We start from the raw sequence: 20,201 nt of genomic DNA, 5'->3' as shown, positions 1-20,201 counted from the left end.
GCACTCTTGGGTGCCTGCATGAAAATGCACACGCTGCTCAACAAAGCAGCAGTGTCTGGCCTGAGCTTCACGCGTGTAGGATGAGCCGCACAAATCCAGTTTGCCTTCCATGGCCACAGTGTGGAGATGGATATGGAGTAATGTGTGAGGCCTTGTGACCACATATTGCTACGTCCTGGCTTGCAGGGCCAAATAGACTGTCACTCGAGACCAGATGTTCATTTCATTCTCTATTGAAATGTGCTGCACAAGAGATTCCATTTAGCTTGATGGTTTTACAAGCATAAGATGATACCTTGATTACTGTATTATATAACATACAGAACACAAAGTTAGAATACTGATAGCTTTTAATAGCAGAAAACACTTGGAGCATAGGCAGTGTTGTCGCATGACAGTCCAGGCTGTGTAGGTTTCATAGTTTGTTCAGATAATTGTCTTATCCGTATGAACAAGTGAATAGCTGCCCTGTGTACATTTGTCATTGCATGCATAGACAGATGGCGAAACAAGCATTTTAAACATTACAGACAGAGCCATCTTGATCAAGTGGCACAATTAAAGCCTTTGTTCTTTGGCTTTATGCATTTGTTCTTTTTATGCTGTTGTCCTCTCCTCCTATCAGCTTGCAGCTCAGACTCCAGTGTCTGCACTCAATAGGCCTCTGTATGGAGACTGAATAGGGACTATACAGCGTCCTTCCTCCCTCCCTCTACTCCCTTCTTACAATCTGACAAGTGTGAGTCCCCTGACAGAGACCCTGACGTCACAGGTGGCTAGATGAGCCTCCCTGCAGAGCTTAGTTCAGCAGGATCGGTTCTGCAGTCAAAAGTTGAGGGGGGAGGTGGCAGGTGTGCATGCAGAGAGAAGAGGAGCCAGGTGAATGAACTCTGCAGCACTGGATATGTGATAAGGGGAGCGTGAGGACTGTGCCGGGTCTTTAACAGTATGTGTGTGTCAAGATCAGACACAAGAGTTGCAGGAGGGAAACCAACCTGTGCAGAACATCTAGACGTGAATGCAAAGTTGGAGAACAATGCAGTTGGACAAGAAACACCATTAGTTTCTCTTTGGATTTACGTACAAGGGTAAGAAATCCTTTGCAGTCTTGATTCAATCAATTATTCTCTCTAAAATGATCTTATTTTGCGTAAATGTAAAATTTATAATGTGCTTTATTTTTTAAACATTTCAAAAACAAGATAGTTACGAGCATCTTTAGCAATGTAATCACAGTGCAACTGTGCAACTCTAGGAAGTCCCAATGTTTAACAGGGTAGGGATATGGGCTTTTGTTTTACTAATATATCCACCCCACTAAAACAGGTTACATGGAACTCCTTTTGGAGGGAACTTGGATTTCAACTAGCCTCAAAATGAACTGTTCTTTATTTGTTTGGCAGGATATTGGATAAGGGTGTAGGCCGCAGGAGATACAATAATGTGACTTGATATAACATTTTTAGATTGCCTTAACCTCAGATGTCTACCAAAACAGAGCGGTTTCTGGTGGCAGAGAGAGAAAGCTCTCACATGCCTCAATAGCCCCTTCATGGAGTCCAGACAAGGAGCAGAAATAGCCCTTGTAGCTGTATAGTTTTATGCTGGAGAGTAATGTCTGTAATGTTTTGATGATAAGGCTGAACTTAAACTGACATTCTACAGTTCATAGGAACAAGACATAGGCCTACATGTCCACACAAAGCTGGAAAACATCTAGGCTACCTCCAGCCATGACCTAAATGTTGACTCAATTTAATAATGAATAATGAATGACACACTGGACACCAAAGGCTATTGGACTTCTTCTTTTTCTTAAAGGTTATCATATGGTATGCATCGTGGATCCATGAAAACTCTGTTGTGTGCTTTACAAATATGATGATCAGGGACAAAAGTGTTGTAAATTCAATTATTATCCCAAAGAGAAAAAGAGGAGGGAAGTTCCAAATAATAACAGAAACACACAAATGAAAAGAAAAAAGGACAACCTGTAGCCTACTTGTTTACTTTTTAAAATCATTTCCATTACTAGTTGAAAGTGGTGATTTATTTGAAAACTGCATTACCACATTAAAAATAACGTATAGTTTTATGCTGAAATGATTTTGCAACTAAATAAATACATTTATAATAAGAGAAAAAATACGTAAAAAAATAAGAAGTTATCTCCCATGAGTCATCTCATGGACCCTCAGGTTTATCTTGTGACCCTTTGGAGGGGACTGACCCCCAGGTTTGGAACAACTGGACGGTGGACCAGTTTTTATCCTGTAGATACAGTTTATTTATTAATTAAAATTAGCTCCACATACAGCATCTACAACAGTTACTATATCATCAGTCAAAGGGGACAGAGACAGCACTCTCTCTAAATAATCAACCCAGCCTACTAAGAATATATTTTTCTTAAATCTTGTAAAAATTCAGAAGGTTTTTGCTGAAATCAGATTTTCACAATTTTTTTAAAATCATTTACAAAAAGGGAATAGATCGAATAAAGCTTCCCTAGGGATTTATTCATAGTAGAACTACTCCTCACTTCTGCGGTCACGCTGGGTTGCAGATCGCTGCAAATTCCAGGTGGAGTGTCACAGTGTTACCTGTGTGGCCCAGTAAGCAGGTTCATCTTACCGCGGTCTGCAGGGGGGAATGCTATATCACTTTCGCTGCTAATACATTATTTATTATATTTCTCTGAAGCTCAGAAAATCTTTCAACTAAACACATGTGTTTAAAATGTTTTTCAAGTGGACAGTCAAGTGAGATAAGGTTAACTACGAACCCCCAGCGTACCCTCTACATTTATTCTGCTGAATAATGAGCACCTCTGACACAAAGCCCCCTCTCCTCATTCTTAAAGGCCTACTTCACCGGTTTGAATATGAAGGTGTATTGAACTCGGAGATCCTATGAAGTATAAATGTGCAAAAATAAATTGAAATCGGATCATCCTAGCCTGAGAAAAGGCAGAAAGAGTGTTTTATGGTCTCACTGTCTAACCCTACATTTCTCTTTCTGTGATGTCAATTGTAACTTTACAATTATTTGGCTCAAATGTAACGTTTTATTTGTAGGCGCCCTATTTTCCTCTGAACCTCGTCTACCAAAAATTCAACATGATCCGGTTGTAAGCCTACTGTATTATTTTCCATTGCAGGCCATATTTTTACATTGCTTTATTTGTATAGGCGTTCGTTTGTGGTATTGTGTCCTATACAGTAGAAATCAGATAACAAACTTTGGAATTCCGGAGAGTCACTTAATGCTTTATTTTATTTTCAAGTGACCATCTAAATAAATTATTTAAACACTGTCCACAACGCTTGTCTTTTAATAACAGAAAACAATCTAAAAACGGTTGCAACATCAGACACGTATCTATTTTGAGAATGACACACCAATTAATGGGCAGCTAGCAGGTAAAAAATGCTTACCATGATGATAATCAAGATTATATATGTATGTTTTAAGGTAACCCTTAATACTGCTGGACCATGACTGGCAAGCAAGGGAGGCAGAGGAGGTCTATGTGCAAAGGCTTGGTACTGGGTACCCTCCTGACCAGCTGCATGATCCTGCTTTACCGCCTCTCCACTCCACAGATGCACTTCAATCTGCCTGAGTAAGACTGGTCACACTGGTGAACTTGTGTTCTGTAGAAAACAAAATGTAAAACATAAACCATATCAAATTTCAGTACATTTTCAAGCAAATTGCTCTTTTGAAATTTGCATGTGAGTAAACAGAGTAAATGGTCTCAGCATTATCGCCACATTTACCATTTTACTATTTTCCATGTTTTCCTCTTTGTAGGCTTCCAGTGCCTTACTCTTGTGCCCACCGTCCTTCCCAGCTCCACCACAAACAAACAACAAACAGCTCACACCAAACCACAGGCCAGACCTGCACACCTCAAGTGGACATCATGTTCATGAAGACCCACAAAACAGCCAGCAGCACTTTCCTCAACATCCTTTTCCGCTTTGGAGAGAAGCACCGACTCAAATTTGCCTTTCCTGACAGCAGGAATGACTTCTTCTATCCGTCCCTTTTCCAGCACTCCCACGTTAAAGACTACAGACCTGGAATGTGCTTCAATGTTATCTGTAATCACATGCGCTTCAATGCATCAGAGGTGGCCAAGTTGATGCCTATGGACACTTCCTACATCACTATACTGCGGGACCCCGCAGAGCTCTTTGAGTCCTCCTTCCACTACTTTGGCCGGCTTGTGCCTTTCACCTGGAAGATACCAGGTGATGACAAGCTTACTGAGTTTCTACGTGACCCCCACTACTACTTTGATCCAGAGGGCTTCAACTCTTTCTACCTCAAGAACCTCCTGTTCTTCGACTTTGGACAGGACAACACTCTGGATGATGCAAGGGTGGAAGAGGGAATCAAATTCATCATGGAGCGCTTTCAGCTGGTCATGCTGGTGGAATACTTTGAGGAATCGCTCATCCTCCTCAAGGACGCCCTCTGCTGGGAGATGGACGACTTGCTGTTCTTCAAGCTCAATGCCCGCAAGGGATCCACAGTGTCTAAACTGACCCCTGAGCTGCGGGCAAGGGCTCTTGAGTGGAACTCCATCGACTGGAAGCTATACCAGCGTTTCAACCAGACTTTTTGGAGGAAAGTGGACACATATGGACGCCGGCGGATGGCTGATGACGTGGCAGAGCTCAGGAGACGGAACGCAGAGATGGCTTCAATCTGCATCGAGGGGGGTCACGCTGTAGAAGCCGGCAGCATCCAAGAGACAGCCATGCAGCCCTGGCAACCCATCGGAGAGAAATCCATCCTGGGCTATAACCTGAAAAAGAACGTGGACCAGGCACATCGGAAGTTGTGCCGTAAGATGTTGATGCCAGAGATTCAGTACTTGACAGAGCTTGGGGTTAACCTGTGGATCACCAAGCTGTGGGGCAATGTTCGAGAGATTATTAACTGGTAACTAGGCATGTGAGCAAGAAGGGCCAATTCAAATCTGACTGAATAACTTACTGAATAGGCCAGTGTGGCTGATGGAGAGAAAGGTTAAAAGGTTGTCATTTCAATCTCATGAGCTTTCTCGTTTTGATGAAATGTGTCAGCATTGTCTCATTTGCATTTCATATGATTAGGTACTGTAATGTAGGCTATCTGATGGGTGTTTGAAAAAAGAAAATAGCCTACTTTGGACCTCACAATCTTATACCAAAATAGTTCACTCCGCGCAGAAGAGGCCGGTTACTGTTCTCCATGTTTGTGGGTCAAGTTTCAAAAGTGAAATTGTGCTCAGTGGTGAGCTTGTTCTAATATAGTAGATGAGTGAGCAATTATAACTTTATGAGCCCTTTAATGTAATAAAGACATTATCGACATTCACACGAGGCAAGGTGGGTGAAGTGTCTTGCCCAAGGACACAACAACCATGGCAGGGCGGGGATCGAACCTCCAACCCTTTTGATCATCAGCCGAACCGCTCTACCAACTGAGCCACAGTCGCCCCAATGGTACTTAATATTGTCAAACTCTTTGATGTCCACCACACACAGTTGACACGTTTAGGTACTAAGAGACACCACTAAGGGCCTTAATACAGATGGGAAGATGCTGAATGTAAGTAGTAGATCCCACTTTACAAGCCACGAAGGACAAAATCAGCCATCATTAAAAGAAAGAAAAAAGCTGAGTATTAATGCGAACGTTTTTAATGCCAGACAATTTCACTCGTCATAACAGTGAAAGCTCAGATGCAACTGATTACATTAATACCTACCGCAGAGAATAGCTCTATCTACATCAAATGTAGCCCCCAGTATCGGCTTCTCCTGCTGTCCAAATGTCTGTCATGAAAATGTTCTGATTATGAATAATTAAAAAGAGAGTAAACACTATATGCAATCAAGAGGAAAAACGCTTTTCCTACTCATTTACTTTTCTTCTACAGCATTTGATCTATTATAGGTTGAGTTTCCTGCTATATGATATAACATTTCCGTTTCTTTGTTGTTGTAGCCAATTCTCCTTTTTCTCCGGATATCACAAGCATTCGCCCGTGCCTGGTGATTTGGCAGGTATATTGATGATGTGGTGGGACGTTGTGGGGCATAGTGAGCCAAATTATAGTGCATAGAAAGCTAAATCCTATCTAGACAGGCATGACGACAATGACTAACAGTGTTAAGCTCCCTGTTGTCATATAGCCATTAAAAACAAAGGGAATATTATTGAGAAATACATCAATGTTATTCCTGTTAATGTATTATTGATTTATTTTTATATGTGTGTCAATTCACCTATAAGCTATATTAAAGGATCAATATGTAAATGAAAAAGCCTTTAAGCTCATGTAAATAAGCTTAAAAGCTAGTTTTTGTCGGCAGTCCCTTCGCATATTGTTAATAGGCATCCTAAAGTGAAAACAACATTAAAAATACATAAACATCAGCTAAAAGCACATGACATTGTTTTTTCAAGCAAATCAGATAAAAGCCCATTCTAGTCGTAGGTACATCAAATAAAAGAACATTACATTATAGTCTAACAATCATACATATATACAGATTAAACAGGCATATGAGTAAGAAGGAATATCAGATGGATCAGTGTTGACACCTTTGGGTGTTGACTCAGCATTTTCTTTGCATTATCCAAATGCCTAAATTAGTGATATGATGGGGACTCTGATTGATTGTGGTAATGTATCCCACTTATGTGCTGCCCTGATGAAGACTGCCTGGCTTAATGTGTTTTTTCTCAGTGGAATTGTGCAGTACTTCCTTAGCTGCACCTCTAGTCACTCTGTTGTTGGTAGATTTGGGTAGAAACGGATAGAGATAAGCCATGCATCATTTTGTAATTGGATAGATATTTTTCAACCCCAGCGGACCCGGGTTCGATTCCAGCCCGCGGTCGTTCTCTGCATGTCACTCCCCTCTCTGCCCCATTTCAACTCTGTCTCTACACTATCAATCAAGCATAAAAATGCCAAAAAAAATATCTTAAAAAAAAAATTGCATGTAATATTGCATGTATTAAATGTTCTGTTGGTTTCATAAAATTGTCAGCTTCTTCTCTATCTGTGACTCTTTGCGTCATCCTTATTGCTGGTTGACAAAATACCCCCAGGGGTGCCCGAGAGGTGGGGAGGATGAGCACCCCAATCTGACGGATACAACGGCAATAGACCAAGGAAATGGACAAACGATCACGAGTAAGCAGTGTGCATGTGGCAAGATCTGCAAGAACGAACGAGGCTTAAAGATCCACCAAGCGAGGATGAAGTGTTTGGTGGAGTCAGGACCAACACAACGCACAGGTTTCCAACCTGGTGAGATGGAGGAGGAGCCAGGCCTGGAGTCACCCCATAGTGCCCGGAGCCTCCAAGTGTTGCAAAGGACTCCCACCAGCATCATGTCAGAGAGGAGGTGGATCAAGTGGCCAGCAGCTAGCAAGACAGCACTGTGGAACCAGTTCGACAACGATGTAGACCAAATACTGGAGGCAACTGCGAGGGGAGACGTCGAGAGGAAACTGCACACCATGACAGTGATCATCGTCAGCATTGCATCGGAACGGTTCGGAGAAGAGGAGAAGAGGACCCAAAAGGACCCTGCTCAAAGAACCAAAGGGAGGTTCGGATACATAACATCAGGATGGAGATGAAGACCCTAAAAAGTCGGTACAAGCAGGCAGGAGACGAGGAGCGCTTTGGCTTGGCACAGCTGATGTGCATCCTAAGGAAAAAGATCAGGGTGCTTCGTCGAGCAGAGTGGCACCGGAGGCGCCGCCGCGAAAGAGCAAGAAAGCGCTCTGCATTCATCGCCAACCCCTTCAAATTCACCAAGGAGCTGCTAGGTCAGAAGCGAAGCGGCAAGCTGGCGTGCTCACAGGAGGAGATAGACCACCATCTTCAGGACACTTAAAGCGACCCAGCAAGAGAGCAGGAGTTGGGAGAGTGCCGCACCCTGATAAATCCCCCTGAGCCGAGTGTGGAGTTCGATACGTCAGAACTGCAGCTGAAGGAAGTGCAGGAGGTCGTCAGGAAAGCGCGTGGAAGCTCTGCTCCAGGACCAAGCGGCACTTCATATAAAGTGTACAAAAACTGTCCTAAACTCCTGCAGCGCCTGTTGAAGATCCTGCGAGTCATCTGGAGGAGGGGCAGGATTCCAGCACAGTGGAGAGTTGCCGAGGGGGTTTGGATTCCAAAGGAGGAGAACTCCAGGCAGATAGATCAGTTCCGCATCATCTCCCTGTTGTGTGTCGAAGCCAATATCTTTTTCAGCGCTGTTTCCAACCGGCTGTGCACCTTCCTTGGAAAGAACAACTTCATTGACACATCGGTCCAGAAGGGTGGAATCGCAGGAATGCCAGGATGTCTGGAGCACACTGGTGTGGTAACACAGCTAATTAGAGAGGCAAGAGAGAACAAGGGCAATCTGTCAGTCTTGTGGCTCGACCTGGCAAATGCTTATGGCTCAATACCACACAAGCTGGTGCAGCTCACGTTGACAAAACATCATGTCCCCAGCAGGATCAGCAACCTCATCGCTGACTACTACAGCAACTTCAGGATGAGGGCCTCTTCAGGAGCAGTGACATCAAGCTGGCACAAGATCGAGATCGGGATTATCACTGGGTGCAGTATCTCAGTGATACTTTTCTCTCTGGCCATGAATATGCTCACAAAGTCTGCTGAATCAGAGTGCAGAGGGCCTAAGATGAAATCAGCTCAACGCCAGCCACCAATCAGGGTGTTTATGGATGACCTCACAGTCACTACAGAGTCAGTCCCAGGCTGCCGATGGATTCTGCAGGGACTCGAAAAGCTGATGGCGTGGGCGCGGATGCGTTTCAAGCCTGCCAAGTCCAGATCAATGGTGCTGAGGAGAGGAAAGGTGGATGACAAGTTCCGATTCAGCGTTGCAGGTGCAACCATCCCAACCATTACAGGGAAGCCTGTTAAGAGCTTGGGCAAGGTGTTTGACAGCACCTTGAGGGATGCGGCGTCCATCCAATCAACATGTACTGAGTTGGATGGCTGGCTGAAATCAGTGGACCGGTCTGGCCTGCCAGGCAAATTCAAAGCGTGGCTGTACCAGCATGGTATTCTACCAAGGATCCTGTGGCCACTTCTCGTCTACAAAGTGCCGATTTCGACAGTTGAGACCTTGGAGAGGAAGGTCAGCAGCCACCTAAGGAGATGGCTTGGTCTACCAAGGAGCCTAAGTAACATCGCACTGTATGGACACCGCAACAAACTTCAACTGCCATTTAAGTCCTTGGAAGAGGAGTTCAAGGTGTCGAGAGCCAGAGAAGTTCTGCAGTACAAGGACTCAAGCGATCCAATGGTGGCCAAAGCAGGGATTGAAGTGAGGACGGGTAGGAAGTGGAAAGCTAAGGAGGCTGTTTGACAAGCAGAGTCAAGGCTGCATCACAAAAAGCTGGTGGGAGTGGTGACAAGAGGCAGAGCTGGACTGGGGTCCTTTGCAACTCCCTATGTTGGCACCATGAAAGGGAAGGAAAAGCGTCGCCTAGTCCAGGAGGAGGTGAGTGCAGCAGTTGAGGAGGAGAGATCTTGCAGGACAGTAGGAATGAGGCAACAAGGTGCTTGGACAAGATGGGACAACGCGATCGAGAGGAGGGTGACTTGGGCTGATCTGTGGAAAGCCGAACCACAGTGGATCAAGTTCCTCATACAGGCAGTGTATGATGTGCTTCCCAGCCCATCTAACCTGCATGTGTGGGGTATTGCAGAAAAACCAGCATGCCCGCTGTGCTCAAAGCGTGGAACCCTGGAGCACATTCTGAGCAGCTGTTCCAAGGCACTTGGAGAGGGACGGTACCGATGGAGACATGACCAGGTGCTGAAGGTAATTGTCAGTACGTTGGGCATCGTAGGACTGAGGAAGAGAAGAGCCATCCGCAACACCACCGAAGCGGCATAGAAAGCCTCAAGATGGCTTTGGCTCAAGAGGGGAGAGTCATGGGGGCAGAAGTAGCTAGTTCGCCATCTGGACACAAGCTGGGGTCTGATCAACCTCAGCTGGGTCACCTGGAGGAGGGTGTATGATGTTGAAAGACCCGAAACACCCGATGATTCCAGGAATCATCACTGAAGATGTGTCCAGAAGCATCAATAGATGTACTTGCACAGCTGTATGTATAATAATAAGTTCCCAAAATCTTTCGGTTGAGGATTTTGTATGGAAATTATCAAGCAGCTGTGGTATGTGATATTGATAAACTGATCAATTATAGCATAGTTTGTACCTGTACACAGACACACTCCTTTTCAATGACCAACTTCTCTTAATGATTAGGTTAATTTTAGGAGACAAATTGGATTTCATTGTTATTAATAGCATCGCTTAGCCTTCTTGATTGAGCCAAGAAGGCGTGTGCAGCAGATGGCCACATGACAGCAACAAAGTTTAACACTGAAATAAAACGCAAGTCTAGGACATAGGATAGAAAAGCACAGGTGTTACCAGTAGGCTTATAATAATGATTGCTCAGTACTGTTCAGTGACCCAGTGAGCCATGACAGTGTAACATTAATCATAAATTCATATTTAATTTCCATCAATGATTGCATGCACACATTGATGATGTTGCTAGTTAGGCTACTGCTGTAATTTTCTGTGCTAATAATGAGGTTGGCTGTTGTTCCATGCCAATGATTGTGCATACTAATGAAAAAGATAACAGGAAGCTGAAAAGTCCGAGGCATACTGTTGTCCCCTCAGATATGTGCACCATGGACATATAAAGATGTGCACGCATAGATCTAGACAGTACAGTATAGAAATAGTTTACTATAACTTTGTCCATGGAAAAAAAACTGATCAGGATATACAAACATATATTTCAAATATATTGTAGTGCCAAATCCCAAACAGCATTTAAACATGCCATCATCAATCTTGATAATAGTTTAAAAAAACTCTTTGTTAGTGACTAAAAAAAATCCGACAACCTTCATTAACATTGTTACTTACTGTAACAAGATAATTTAATGATGTAGGGTGTTGCATAGACCATGGAGGTTACATTTTTATTACAGGAAGTGAAGTCATTGGGGGCGTGGTTGGCCGATGGTGCTTTAATGACAGCTTTCCAGGTCTTGTTTTGCAAGTTTAACGTCAGTTTTTGCGGCGAAGTTATTCTTCAGTTTACACGGTAACTTACCTATTCAAACGGATAAAGCAAATATTTTCATTGTGACGTTATTTTAAATCTGTTATCTTTTTATTCGTGGTTTGTTTTGCAGCTTAGCAGTGGCACGAAGCTAGCTGGCTAGCCGCGGCTAATGTGAGTTTTAGCATCGCTAGTAGCTTACTGTTAGCAGGAATACTCCACTACTGTAAATAAAGCAGACTCTTGTTGTTATATCCACAGGTAATAAAGACTGCTACATTAGCAGAAATATTAGCTTTCGCTCTGGTAGACTGGCATTAACGATGGCGATGTCAGAGTGGCCCTGAGGAGTGATTCAGCCGGATGAGTAATTTGCAACAATGTCCTGTAAATCAACCAAAGTGGCCCCGAGTGTTGATTTCGACCACAGTTGCTCCGACAGCGTGGAATATCTGACGCTTAATTTTGGCCCATTTGAGACCGTTCATCGCTGGAGAAGACTCCCTCCGTGTGATGAGTTTGTTGGTGCAAGGTAAATATAACCAACATGGTGAAAGATGAGTAGACGCAGCTTTATGAGACTTCACTGGCTACATTTGCATCACATTCTGATTATTTTATTCACCCCGAGCTTCTTCTGTTCTATGTAGGCGCAGCAAGCACACTGTTGTGGCATACAGGGATGCCATTTACGTGTTCGGGGGAGACAATGGGTGAGTAGTTAGCGATTAACATGTTTCCTTATTGACTATTTGTCCTCTCCCTTACATGCATTTTATATTTGCTGTCATCCAACAGGAAGAACATGCTGAATGACTTGCTCCGCTTTGATGTGAAGGACTGCTCATGGTGTCGGTGAGATTAGCAGGAATTCTCCATAAATTAACAAATACAATGCAAATGTAGACTGTACCATATGATGTGTTTTGTGTGTGTGTGTGTGTGTGTGTGTGTGTGTGATGTTCCATGCAGAGCCTTCACCACTGGAACACCACCTGCTCCCAGATATCACCATTCAGCTGTTGTCTATGGCAGCAGCATGTTTGTTTTTGGTAACTTTTTTTTATATGTTCTTTACAATCAGAACATTGATTAAACTTTTCATCTTATATTGATGCTGTAATGCTTGACTTGTCTGTTTCTCAGGGGGATACACTGGAGACATCTACTCAAACTCAAACCTGAAAAATAAAAATGACCTTTTTGAGTACAAGTTTGCAACAGGGCAGTGGACTGAATGGAAAGTGGAGGGGAGGTAATGCTTTTTTCTTTAAAGACGGTTGAGCTGTTTCAGATATTTTTTATTGTTTATTATTAGCATATATTGTTTTTTTCCCATAATGTGTCAATTTTCAAGAATACCTTCTTAACTTTAAATTGTAGTCAATAGTGTTTTCTTACACCTTGAAGCTAAACTATTTTGGATGCATACAATCTATTTGGAAACCAGTTTAAACCGACCTGTTCCTTTACAAAAGTTTGGGTATTTTTGATGTGAATCTGTAAAAAAACAAACTCAGCCAGAAGGATACCAGACTTCAGCCCTGCTGTCATTTTGTCTCTGTTTCAGCTTGCCAGTGGCGCGGTCTGCACATGGGGCCACAGTCTATAGTGATAAACTCTGGATATTTGCTGGCTATGACGGGAATGCCAGGTATGTTTGACTCTATTTTTTTGCTTATGTCACAATTATTATTTTGCACACAATGCTAACAGATATTATCCCCATGTGCAGGCTGAATGACATGTGGACCATCAATCTGCAAGATCGAGAACATGCATGTTGGGAAGAGGTCAGTATAATAAATGCCAATTTGAATAACATTGAGAGTAGAACGACACGCCCCAACCCAGTCATGTATGCGTAAACGTCTCTGTGTTTGTGACCATCAGATTGATCAGAGTGGGGAGATTCCTCCATCTTGCTGCAACTTCCCTGTAGCTGTATGCAGGAACAAGATGTTTGTCTTCTCTGGTCAGAGTGGAGCCAAGATCACAAACAACCTCTTCCAGTTTGAGTTCAAGGGCCGCATGTGGGTTTTGCTTCAACCTAAGACTTACCTCAGTCACTCATCTTGTAGTTGCCCGTGTCACATTGGACTAATCATTACTCCCATCTGTTCAGGTGGACACGCATCCCGACTGAACACTTGCTGCGAGGCTCCCCTCCGCCTCCCCAAAGACGCTATGGCCACACAATGGTCGCCTTTGATCGTCACCTGTATGTATTTGGAGGAGCTGCTGACAACACCCTGCCCAACGAACTGCACTCCTACGATGTGGACTCACAGTCCTGGGAGGTGATCCACCCCAGCATGGACAGCGAGGTATGAACCAAACTGTGTCCTTCCTCACCAACTCTACTGTACTATCCCTTATTTTATGTCACTCCTATTCATTTTAAGCTTAGCTACTACATTCAACAGTGTACGGGACATTCTGCATTTCATTGTTAAAACTTCAAAACTCCAGAAAGCCTGGTGATTGTATGAATCTGGCACAATCTTACTCATAATCAAGTATTTGGCAGCAGAATCCGTGCCAATTAGTATGTGAGTCTGAGGCTGTCACTACAAATACTGTATCGACTTACCGTACAATATATAAAAAATAACTTGATAGTTTCTATGCTCTCGATATTGCCGTTTACATGAATGTTTGTTTACATTAGGATGTGACATTTCAGCAAGTCACATTTCTACTTTCCTACTGTCTGCTAACGCGCCAAAAAAGGTGGTGACTTATGACATTGCTTCAAGTGTTTACATTCCGTGCTCTTCAGTCATGGCTAGACGGTGATATGAAAGGCGGTTGGATGTGCGGGCACAGGGAGCGAGAGTGTGCTGGCGCTGATCGTGAGAGGGAGCGCGAGTACCCGAAAAGAGACGACAGCGGAGAAGTAAGTAGTTTGGCAGTAAATGTACAGGCTGTGCTTCGACTAACGTTACAGTCCATCAGCTGAGAAGGAAACTCAGTATTTTGGCCGCTATGTAACGTCCGCTACGTTAACAGATGCAACATTATAACTTGACTTAATTGCATTATATCGATACCTTTTTCTTTAAGGTGACGAATTTCAGGTACAGGCTTAGACTGAAATGGAATACAACTGTAGGCTACACATAATTATTGACAGTTAAATTATATTTCAATTTCAAATGAGTCTGAAAAACTACTTGGAGGACAATGGTTAGGGATGTAAACTATTCACTAATGAAAAGCTTCTGTTAGATTTTAATGTCAAATACTTGGTGAACATACAGAAGGGGCTGAATCAATATGCTTGTTGCCCATCAAAGTGCATCATGGGCCTCTATAAAAGAGCAAAAATCACTAACTGCTATCAGTTATCAGTATTTAGAATGAAGTTGATTGCCAGGCACATTTATTTTTTTAATTAGTTTTTCCTGCTTTTATATTAGAGCACAGTATTTTCACAATATTTATTTGCACATTTCAATTCCAATGTTGAATATTCTTCAGATTATTATGCTGTATTATCATTATATCAGTGGCTTAAAATGGTCTTAAAGTGATGTTGATAATAATATTGTTCATTCTGGGAAGGTATATCGTCCAACAACATTTGATATTGTGACAGGCCTAATGGGTTCTCCTTTAATGTCCTACTGGATATGCATGTAAACACATTTTTTTAAGCACTGCTTTTGAACAACCTCCTCACACTCCATATAGTTCAGCATCTAAATTTCCCTCTGTCTCCTCAGATGCCCAGTGGGAGACTCTTCCATGCTGCTGCTGTGATTCAAGATGCCATGTACATCTTTGGAGGAACTGTGGACAACAATGTGCGCAGTGGGGAGATGTACAGATTCCAGGTGAGTGTCAAACTAATCAATTGTTGAAATTCACACGTACTTTCTTTAAACATTTTGCATCATTTAGACCTTTCCTGTCTAAAGAAAACAGTAAGAACATCAAGCTTGTTTGAGGAGTAGCTTCAATAGGTATGTAACCTCTATGAAAAACGAAATGATTTTCTTCTTGCAGTTCTCCTGCTACCCAAAGTGTACTCTCCATGAGGACTATGGCAAACTGTTTGAGAATCGCCAGTTCTGTGATGTGGAGTTTATTCTGGGAGAGGTGGGTTTTAATGGTTTTCACTTTCATGTCATGCAGCTACAATGAGTTTTCTATTTGTTTGACTCCTTTGTTGTTTTGTTTTTCACAGAGGGAGCAGAAAGTCTTGGGGCATATTGCTATAGTGACTGCAAGATGTCAGTGGCTGCGGAAGAAAATCCTGCAGGCTTGGGATAGGCAGCGACAGGTTGGTGGCATTCAGCATGTACACCTTAATTTCCCCTGAGACAAGTTGTTGTTAACAGAAAATATTAACACATGAGATGCGTTTGATCAGGCAGAAAGCAGATTTGTTAACCATTCCAAATAAGGCACTTTTATTTGATCAAAATCACTTTTACTGAAAATGTATTAATTTAGTGGATTCATCAGAATTTTTGTATTAAAATTGTGATTTTTTTAAAACTGCTTTTTTACCCTCTGTTACTGTGAAATTAAGCGGGAATACTAAAGTGTTACATGATCTGCTGTCTTTGTGTGCAGAAGACTAAACAGGAGAGCAGTGAGGAAAGTGAGGAATGGGCAGCTGGAGGCCCAAGGGATATCCCAGCAGGCAACAGGCCATCGGGCACACAGCCGATGCTGGAGGTTTCCATCAGGGAGGCAGAGGCCCAGCCTTTTGAAGTCCTAATGCAGTTCCTCTACACAGACAAGATACAGTACCCACGCAGAGGTACCGCTCTCACCCTGGTTACCCGTTTTTTTTCAGTCTTTAGATTTTATCTGCAGAAATCCCTAAATGGCAAAAATAAAACCTATCATCTGTCTCCATAGGTCATGTCCAGGATGTCCTTCTAATCATGGATGTATACAAACTGGCCCTTAGTTTCAAGCTCTCTCGCCTGGAGCAGCTGTGTGTGCAGTACATCGAGGCATCTGTCGACCTGCAGAATGTTCTCAGTGTTTGTGAAAATGCCAACAAGCTGCAACTGGACCAGCTCAAGGTATGTCTAGATAAATGTTGAAGAACTTTACACCAGCTGCTAACCTTGTTTTATACTGCCCTCCAGTGGTTGAAGTTCAGTACAATAAAACGTCTCACCTTTTTCAAGATGAGGGGAGAGAGCAATAATCATTTAAATAATTTCCTCCTCCAGGAGCATTGCCTTAATTTTGTGGTGAAGGAGTCGCACTTCAACCAGGTGATCATGACCAAGGAGTTTGAACGTCTATCCACCCCACTGATTGTGGAGATCGTGCGACGGAAGCAGCAGCCTCCGCTCAGGTTGTACTCAGACCAGCCTGTGGACATTGGGACTTCCCTGGTCCAGGACATGAAGGCTTATCTGGAGGGAGGCGGCCTGGAGTTCTGCGACATTGTCCTGCTGTTAGACGGACACCCACGTCCTGCTCATAAAGCTATACTGGCAGCCCGATCCAGGTAGAGGCAAAAGCCGATTTAAGGATTGGCTTTGTGCACACACAGAAGCTAGAGATGGTTATCAGACTGTTTTGTAATGTTGTTGTGTCAAGATACAGAGCTTAAACTTTTTTTGCTTAACAATTGAAAGTCCTTCAATAAGGTGCCTTAAGTTTTATTATCAAAAGAGTATAAAACACATTAACCCTTACTACTCAAACAGGTTAAACTCTCAATGGCAAAAATTTGCCATCTTCAGGTTTTTATTTTTTGAAAATGTTTGAACATTTTAAGGAGGTCATTGAATAATTGTACTTGGAGACATCATGGTCCATATCAGTTTGTGATATTTATAACAATTTTAAATAAAGTTAACACTTTTTTCCCCTCAGTTACTTCGAGGCCATGTTCCGCTCCTTCATGCCTGAGGACGGTCAGGTTAACATCTCCATTGGCGAGATGGTTCCAAGTAAACAGGCCTTTGAGTCCATGCTGCGCTACATCTACTATGGCGACGTAAACATGCCTCCAGAGGATTCCCTGTATCCTTCACCAAGTCAAACTGCTATATATTCATGCACCAGATCAAAAGTCCTTTTCCCAGGCAGATCCCACTAGGACATCGAAAACGTCTTTTAAACATTTTGCAAAATTCAGTGAAAATAAATAATTATAAAAGAGGCAACACCCTTTGATGATGGAAGCCTCTGAAATGGGACAAAGCTTCTGATTTTCTCAACCCTTGAGCCAGAGAATGTAGGTTTGAGTAACAGACGGGACTCGTGGTTCATTTCAGGTAGCATGATAAAGTCATTTGCACAATGGCTGAGTGTGATAAGCCAAGGGGCCTGTCAATCAAGATAAACTCGGAAATTGAGCGGAAGTAGGTAGGCGGGCGGTGCCAGGCTAGGTTACAATAGGAGTGTTTGGGGAATAAGTTAGGGTTTCATTAAATTAAAGGAATGCAGCACACACACATATTTTTCTTATACGCTTCCTTAACCTTTGATAAACAGCTATCTCTTTGCTGCACCATATTACTACGGCTTTTCAAACAACAGGCTGCAGGCGTACTGCAAGCAGAATCTGGAGATGAACGTCACTGTGGAGAATGTCCTGCAGGTATTTATGTTTCTCCAGAGGGGAAGCAGTGACCCAATTTGACAATATTGTCCCGTACTTGAATAATATTTTTGAATACAGGGTGAATCATTTCCTAACTCACTTCTCTCCCCCCCCCCCCTACTTCAGATTCTGGAGGCAGCTGATAAGACTCAGGCTCTGGACATGAAGAAGCACTGCCTGCACATTATTGTCCACCAGTTCATTAAGGTGGGTGGGCTTGTATCCGGAGCCCTCAGGGTTTGCTGCCCACTCACTGCAGCTGAGCTAACCCTGTAGGCGCATTGTCTTTGCGGGGGGCTGACACCTTTTGGCCTCCTAGTAGATCGTCGCTCCAATCTTCTACATAGAGAGGCGACTGTTTACAGCCCAGGCCGGCTGTACAAGCACCTCATCCCATAGCGATGAGGGTCATAGTGCCACTCGATTATTGTTTGTTATTTAAAGAAACAGCGAAGCACTCAATTCTCACCCTCCTTCACTGTGAGCTCTTTTGTTAGTGTTTCTGCAAAGTTTCTTTCTGATCTTCTTCATTTCTGATGCATGAGCGATCAAGTACTGCTTTATTCCTCATTTGGCTCATTATCTTTGCCTTAATTTATGGGCTCATATATTTTTCCTTTTTGTTTTGCTCTCCTCCCCTCCCAAAGGTATCCAAGCTTCCCAACCTGCGGTCTCTCAGCCAGCTGCTGCTGTTGGACATCATTGAGTCTCTAGCTACACACATATCAGACAAACAGTGTGCTGAGATGGGCTCCGACATTTAGGATGACGCCGAGATGCCGAGCTCTTTCCGCCTCTTAACAGAAGCCATGCATCTCTGCTCCACCTACTTCTAAGTCATTCCCTCCTCCCCCGACACGCACTACTTTCCTTTTTGTTGGACCTCGCTTGTCTAGACCCCCCGTGCGGTACATGCCTGTTATCCGTGTAGTGTGAAATTGTTCTTGACACTCTGCATCTCGGTAAGGAGTCAAATCAGCCAACAAACCAAATTGTCGCTCAGTTACAGATTGTTAAATGGTCTCAAATTTCCCTTTTTTCATTTTTAGTTTGTAATGTATTTATTTTTTGATTATGCAGATGTAAAGGGCTGCAATATGTTATTATGCTCAGTATTGCTGCTGCATTATTTTATAGATACGCAGTGGACTATAATAATTCATAGTTGTGGCCATAGAAATATTTCAAGTGTTGCCCACAGCTGTCTCGTTTTAAGTTATCTGCTAAAGAAACGTAATAAAGTATACTATTAAATTGATTATTTATCTAAATCATTCATTTCTTGTATTGTACTCAGCTCTGACATAGTTAAAAAGCCTGGATTAAATGTAAGGAATCAAAATCATCATATGAAAGTAATTATTGAGAATTTCTGTTAAAGCTAATTGCTCTGTTTAATGTTATTGCCGTCAATGGCACACAATTGTAATACTAATCACCTCTTACCATTACTAACCGTCAAGATCTCTATCCATACAATATAGCAATTTGTATCTAGTGACATCAGTATGCTGTATGAATGTATGTATTTAAAGCCTTAATAAATCTTTGTATACAAAATGAGTCATGTTGTGCACTCTGAACTCTTGTTAAATGCAGAACCAATGGAGGATGAACTCATCTGATACCCACACAGAGGTCAAATGTATTAGAGCTCTCACCAACACAGAGGTCAAATGTATTAGAGCTCTCACCAACACAGAGGTCAAATTTATTAGAGCTCTCAATGGGCCTCTAGCTGTCTGTTCTGAGTAAACTGCATTATTAAGTAATTAATGTTCTTGCACAACCATCTTTTGGTAGCAATCCCAAAGTGGTAAAATGTGCCAAAGCATTACTATGGAGCCCAGTAAATAATCTTTGTCCATCATAAAGTCCTGCAGCGGGTATGGGGTTGTGCCTTCAAATATCTACTGGACCCTTTGACAGATGACACCATTATCTAGCCTATCTATCTGATGTAATTTACCTTTAATGTTCCTTTAAACCCAAAGTGCTGATACTCAGCAGCTTCACTTGGCCTTGTTTCTACAGCATTTCTGCTTAGTCTGAACTCCAGTATGATTGCTCACACCACTACATTAATAGAGGTCAGTGGTCTAGCCCTCATCCATGCTTTGAGGATTTTCAAGCTTGGATCAAAACTAAATGTCTCAAAAAAAGCAACTAAAAGTGCAAGGTTCCAAGGAGGTTCAAATAAAAACCAAGCATTTTTCACAAAATCTTTTTAATGACAGTGGAGTATTCCCAAATATATTTAGAATGAAATTCTTATACAGACTCCTGCCATATACTAAAGCATTGTGAACCATACGCTATGTGAAAAGGCTGAAGGTTATCCCTTGACCTTTCATCAAATTAACCACGTTCTTCAGGGGTTTCAGTTTCCACAGATCTATGGATGATAAGGTCAGACAATGCTCCTTGGTTTGAGAGGGTGAATTCCTTCAGCTCCTTCAAGGTTTTGCATTTGCAAAGATTTAAA

The 20,201-nt window shown here is 42.6% G+C and overlaps 2 protein-coding genes across 3 annotated transcripts; both read left to right on the top strand.

The window, feature by feature from the left end:
* Nucleotides 1–868: 868 nt before the first annotated feature.
* On the top strand, nucleotides 869–4,960 carry gal3st1a (galactose-3-O-sulfotransferase 1a; the record flags this gene model as incomplete). Its single annotated transcript, XM_080049227.1, has 3 exons — nucleotides 869–1,088; nucleotides 3,475–3,625; nucleotides 3,817–4,960. The coding sequence occupies exons 2-3, from the start codon at nucleotides 3,498–3,500 to the stop codon at nucleotides 4,958–4,960; spliced, it is 1,272 nt and encodes a 423-aa protein (XP_079905353.1). The 5' UTR covers nucleotides 869–1,088; nucleotides 3,475–3,497.
* A 6,118-nt stretch (nucleotides 4,961–11,078) lies between these two features.
* lztr1 (leucine zipper like post translational regulator 1) lies at nucleotides 11,079–19,256 on the top strand. Of its 2 annotated transcripts, none has more exons than XM_080046256.1 (22): nucleotides 11,079–11,172; nucleotides 11,264–11,304; nucleotides 11,392–11,662; nucleotides 11,781–11,843; nucleotides 11,929–11,985; nucleotides 12,103–12,182; nucleotides 12,277–12,385; nucleotides 12,701–12,784; nucleotides 12,866–12,923; nucleotides 13,024–13,163; nucleotides 13,256–13,457; nucleotides 13,913–14,029; nucleotides 14,859–14,969; nucleotides 15,142–15,234; nucleotides 15,323–15,418; nucleotides 15,718–15,904; nucleotides 16,006–16,175; nucleotides 16,329–16,612; nucleotides 16,984–17,133; nucleotides 17,608–17,713; nucleotides 17,843–17,923; nucleotides 18,364–19,256. In XM_080046256.1, exons 3-22 carry the CDS (start codon nucleotides 11,511–11,513, stop codon nucleotides 18,478–18,480), a joined length of 2,457 nt encoding a protein of 818 aa, XP_079902382.1. In that variant the 5' UTR covers nucleotides 11,079–11,172; nucleotides 11,264–11,304; nucleotides 11,392–11,510; the 3' UTR covers nucleotides 18,481–19,256. The 2 variants fall into 2 exon arrangements, with proteins under 2 accessions (XP_079902382.1, XP_079902381.1); XM_080046255.1 differs by having other exon boundaries at nucleotides 15,715–15,904.
* The last annotated feature ends 945 nt before the right edge of the window (nucleotides 19,257–20,201 follow it).

Source organism: Ammodytes marinus, assembly GCF_949987685.1.
Source record: "Ammodytes marinus genome assembly, chromosome: 2".
Lineage (NCBI taxonomy): Eukaryota > Metazoa > Chordata > Actinopteri > Uranoscopiformes > Ammodytidae > Ammodytes > Ammodytes marinus.
The sequence above is the reverse complement of the archived record's forward strand: the minus strand, read 5'-3'. Positions and strand labels throughout refer to the sequence as shown.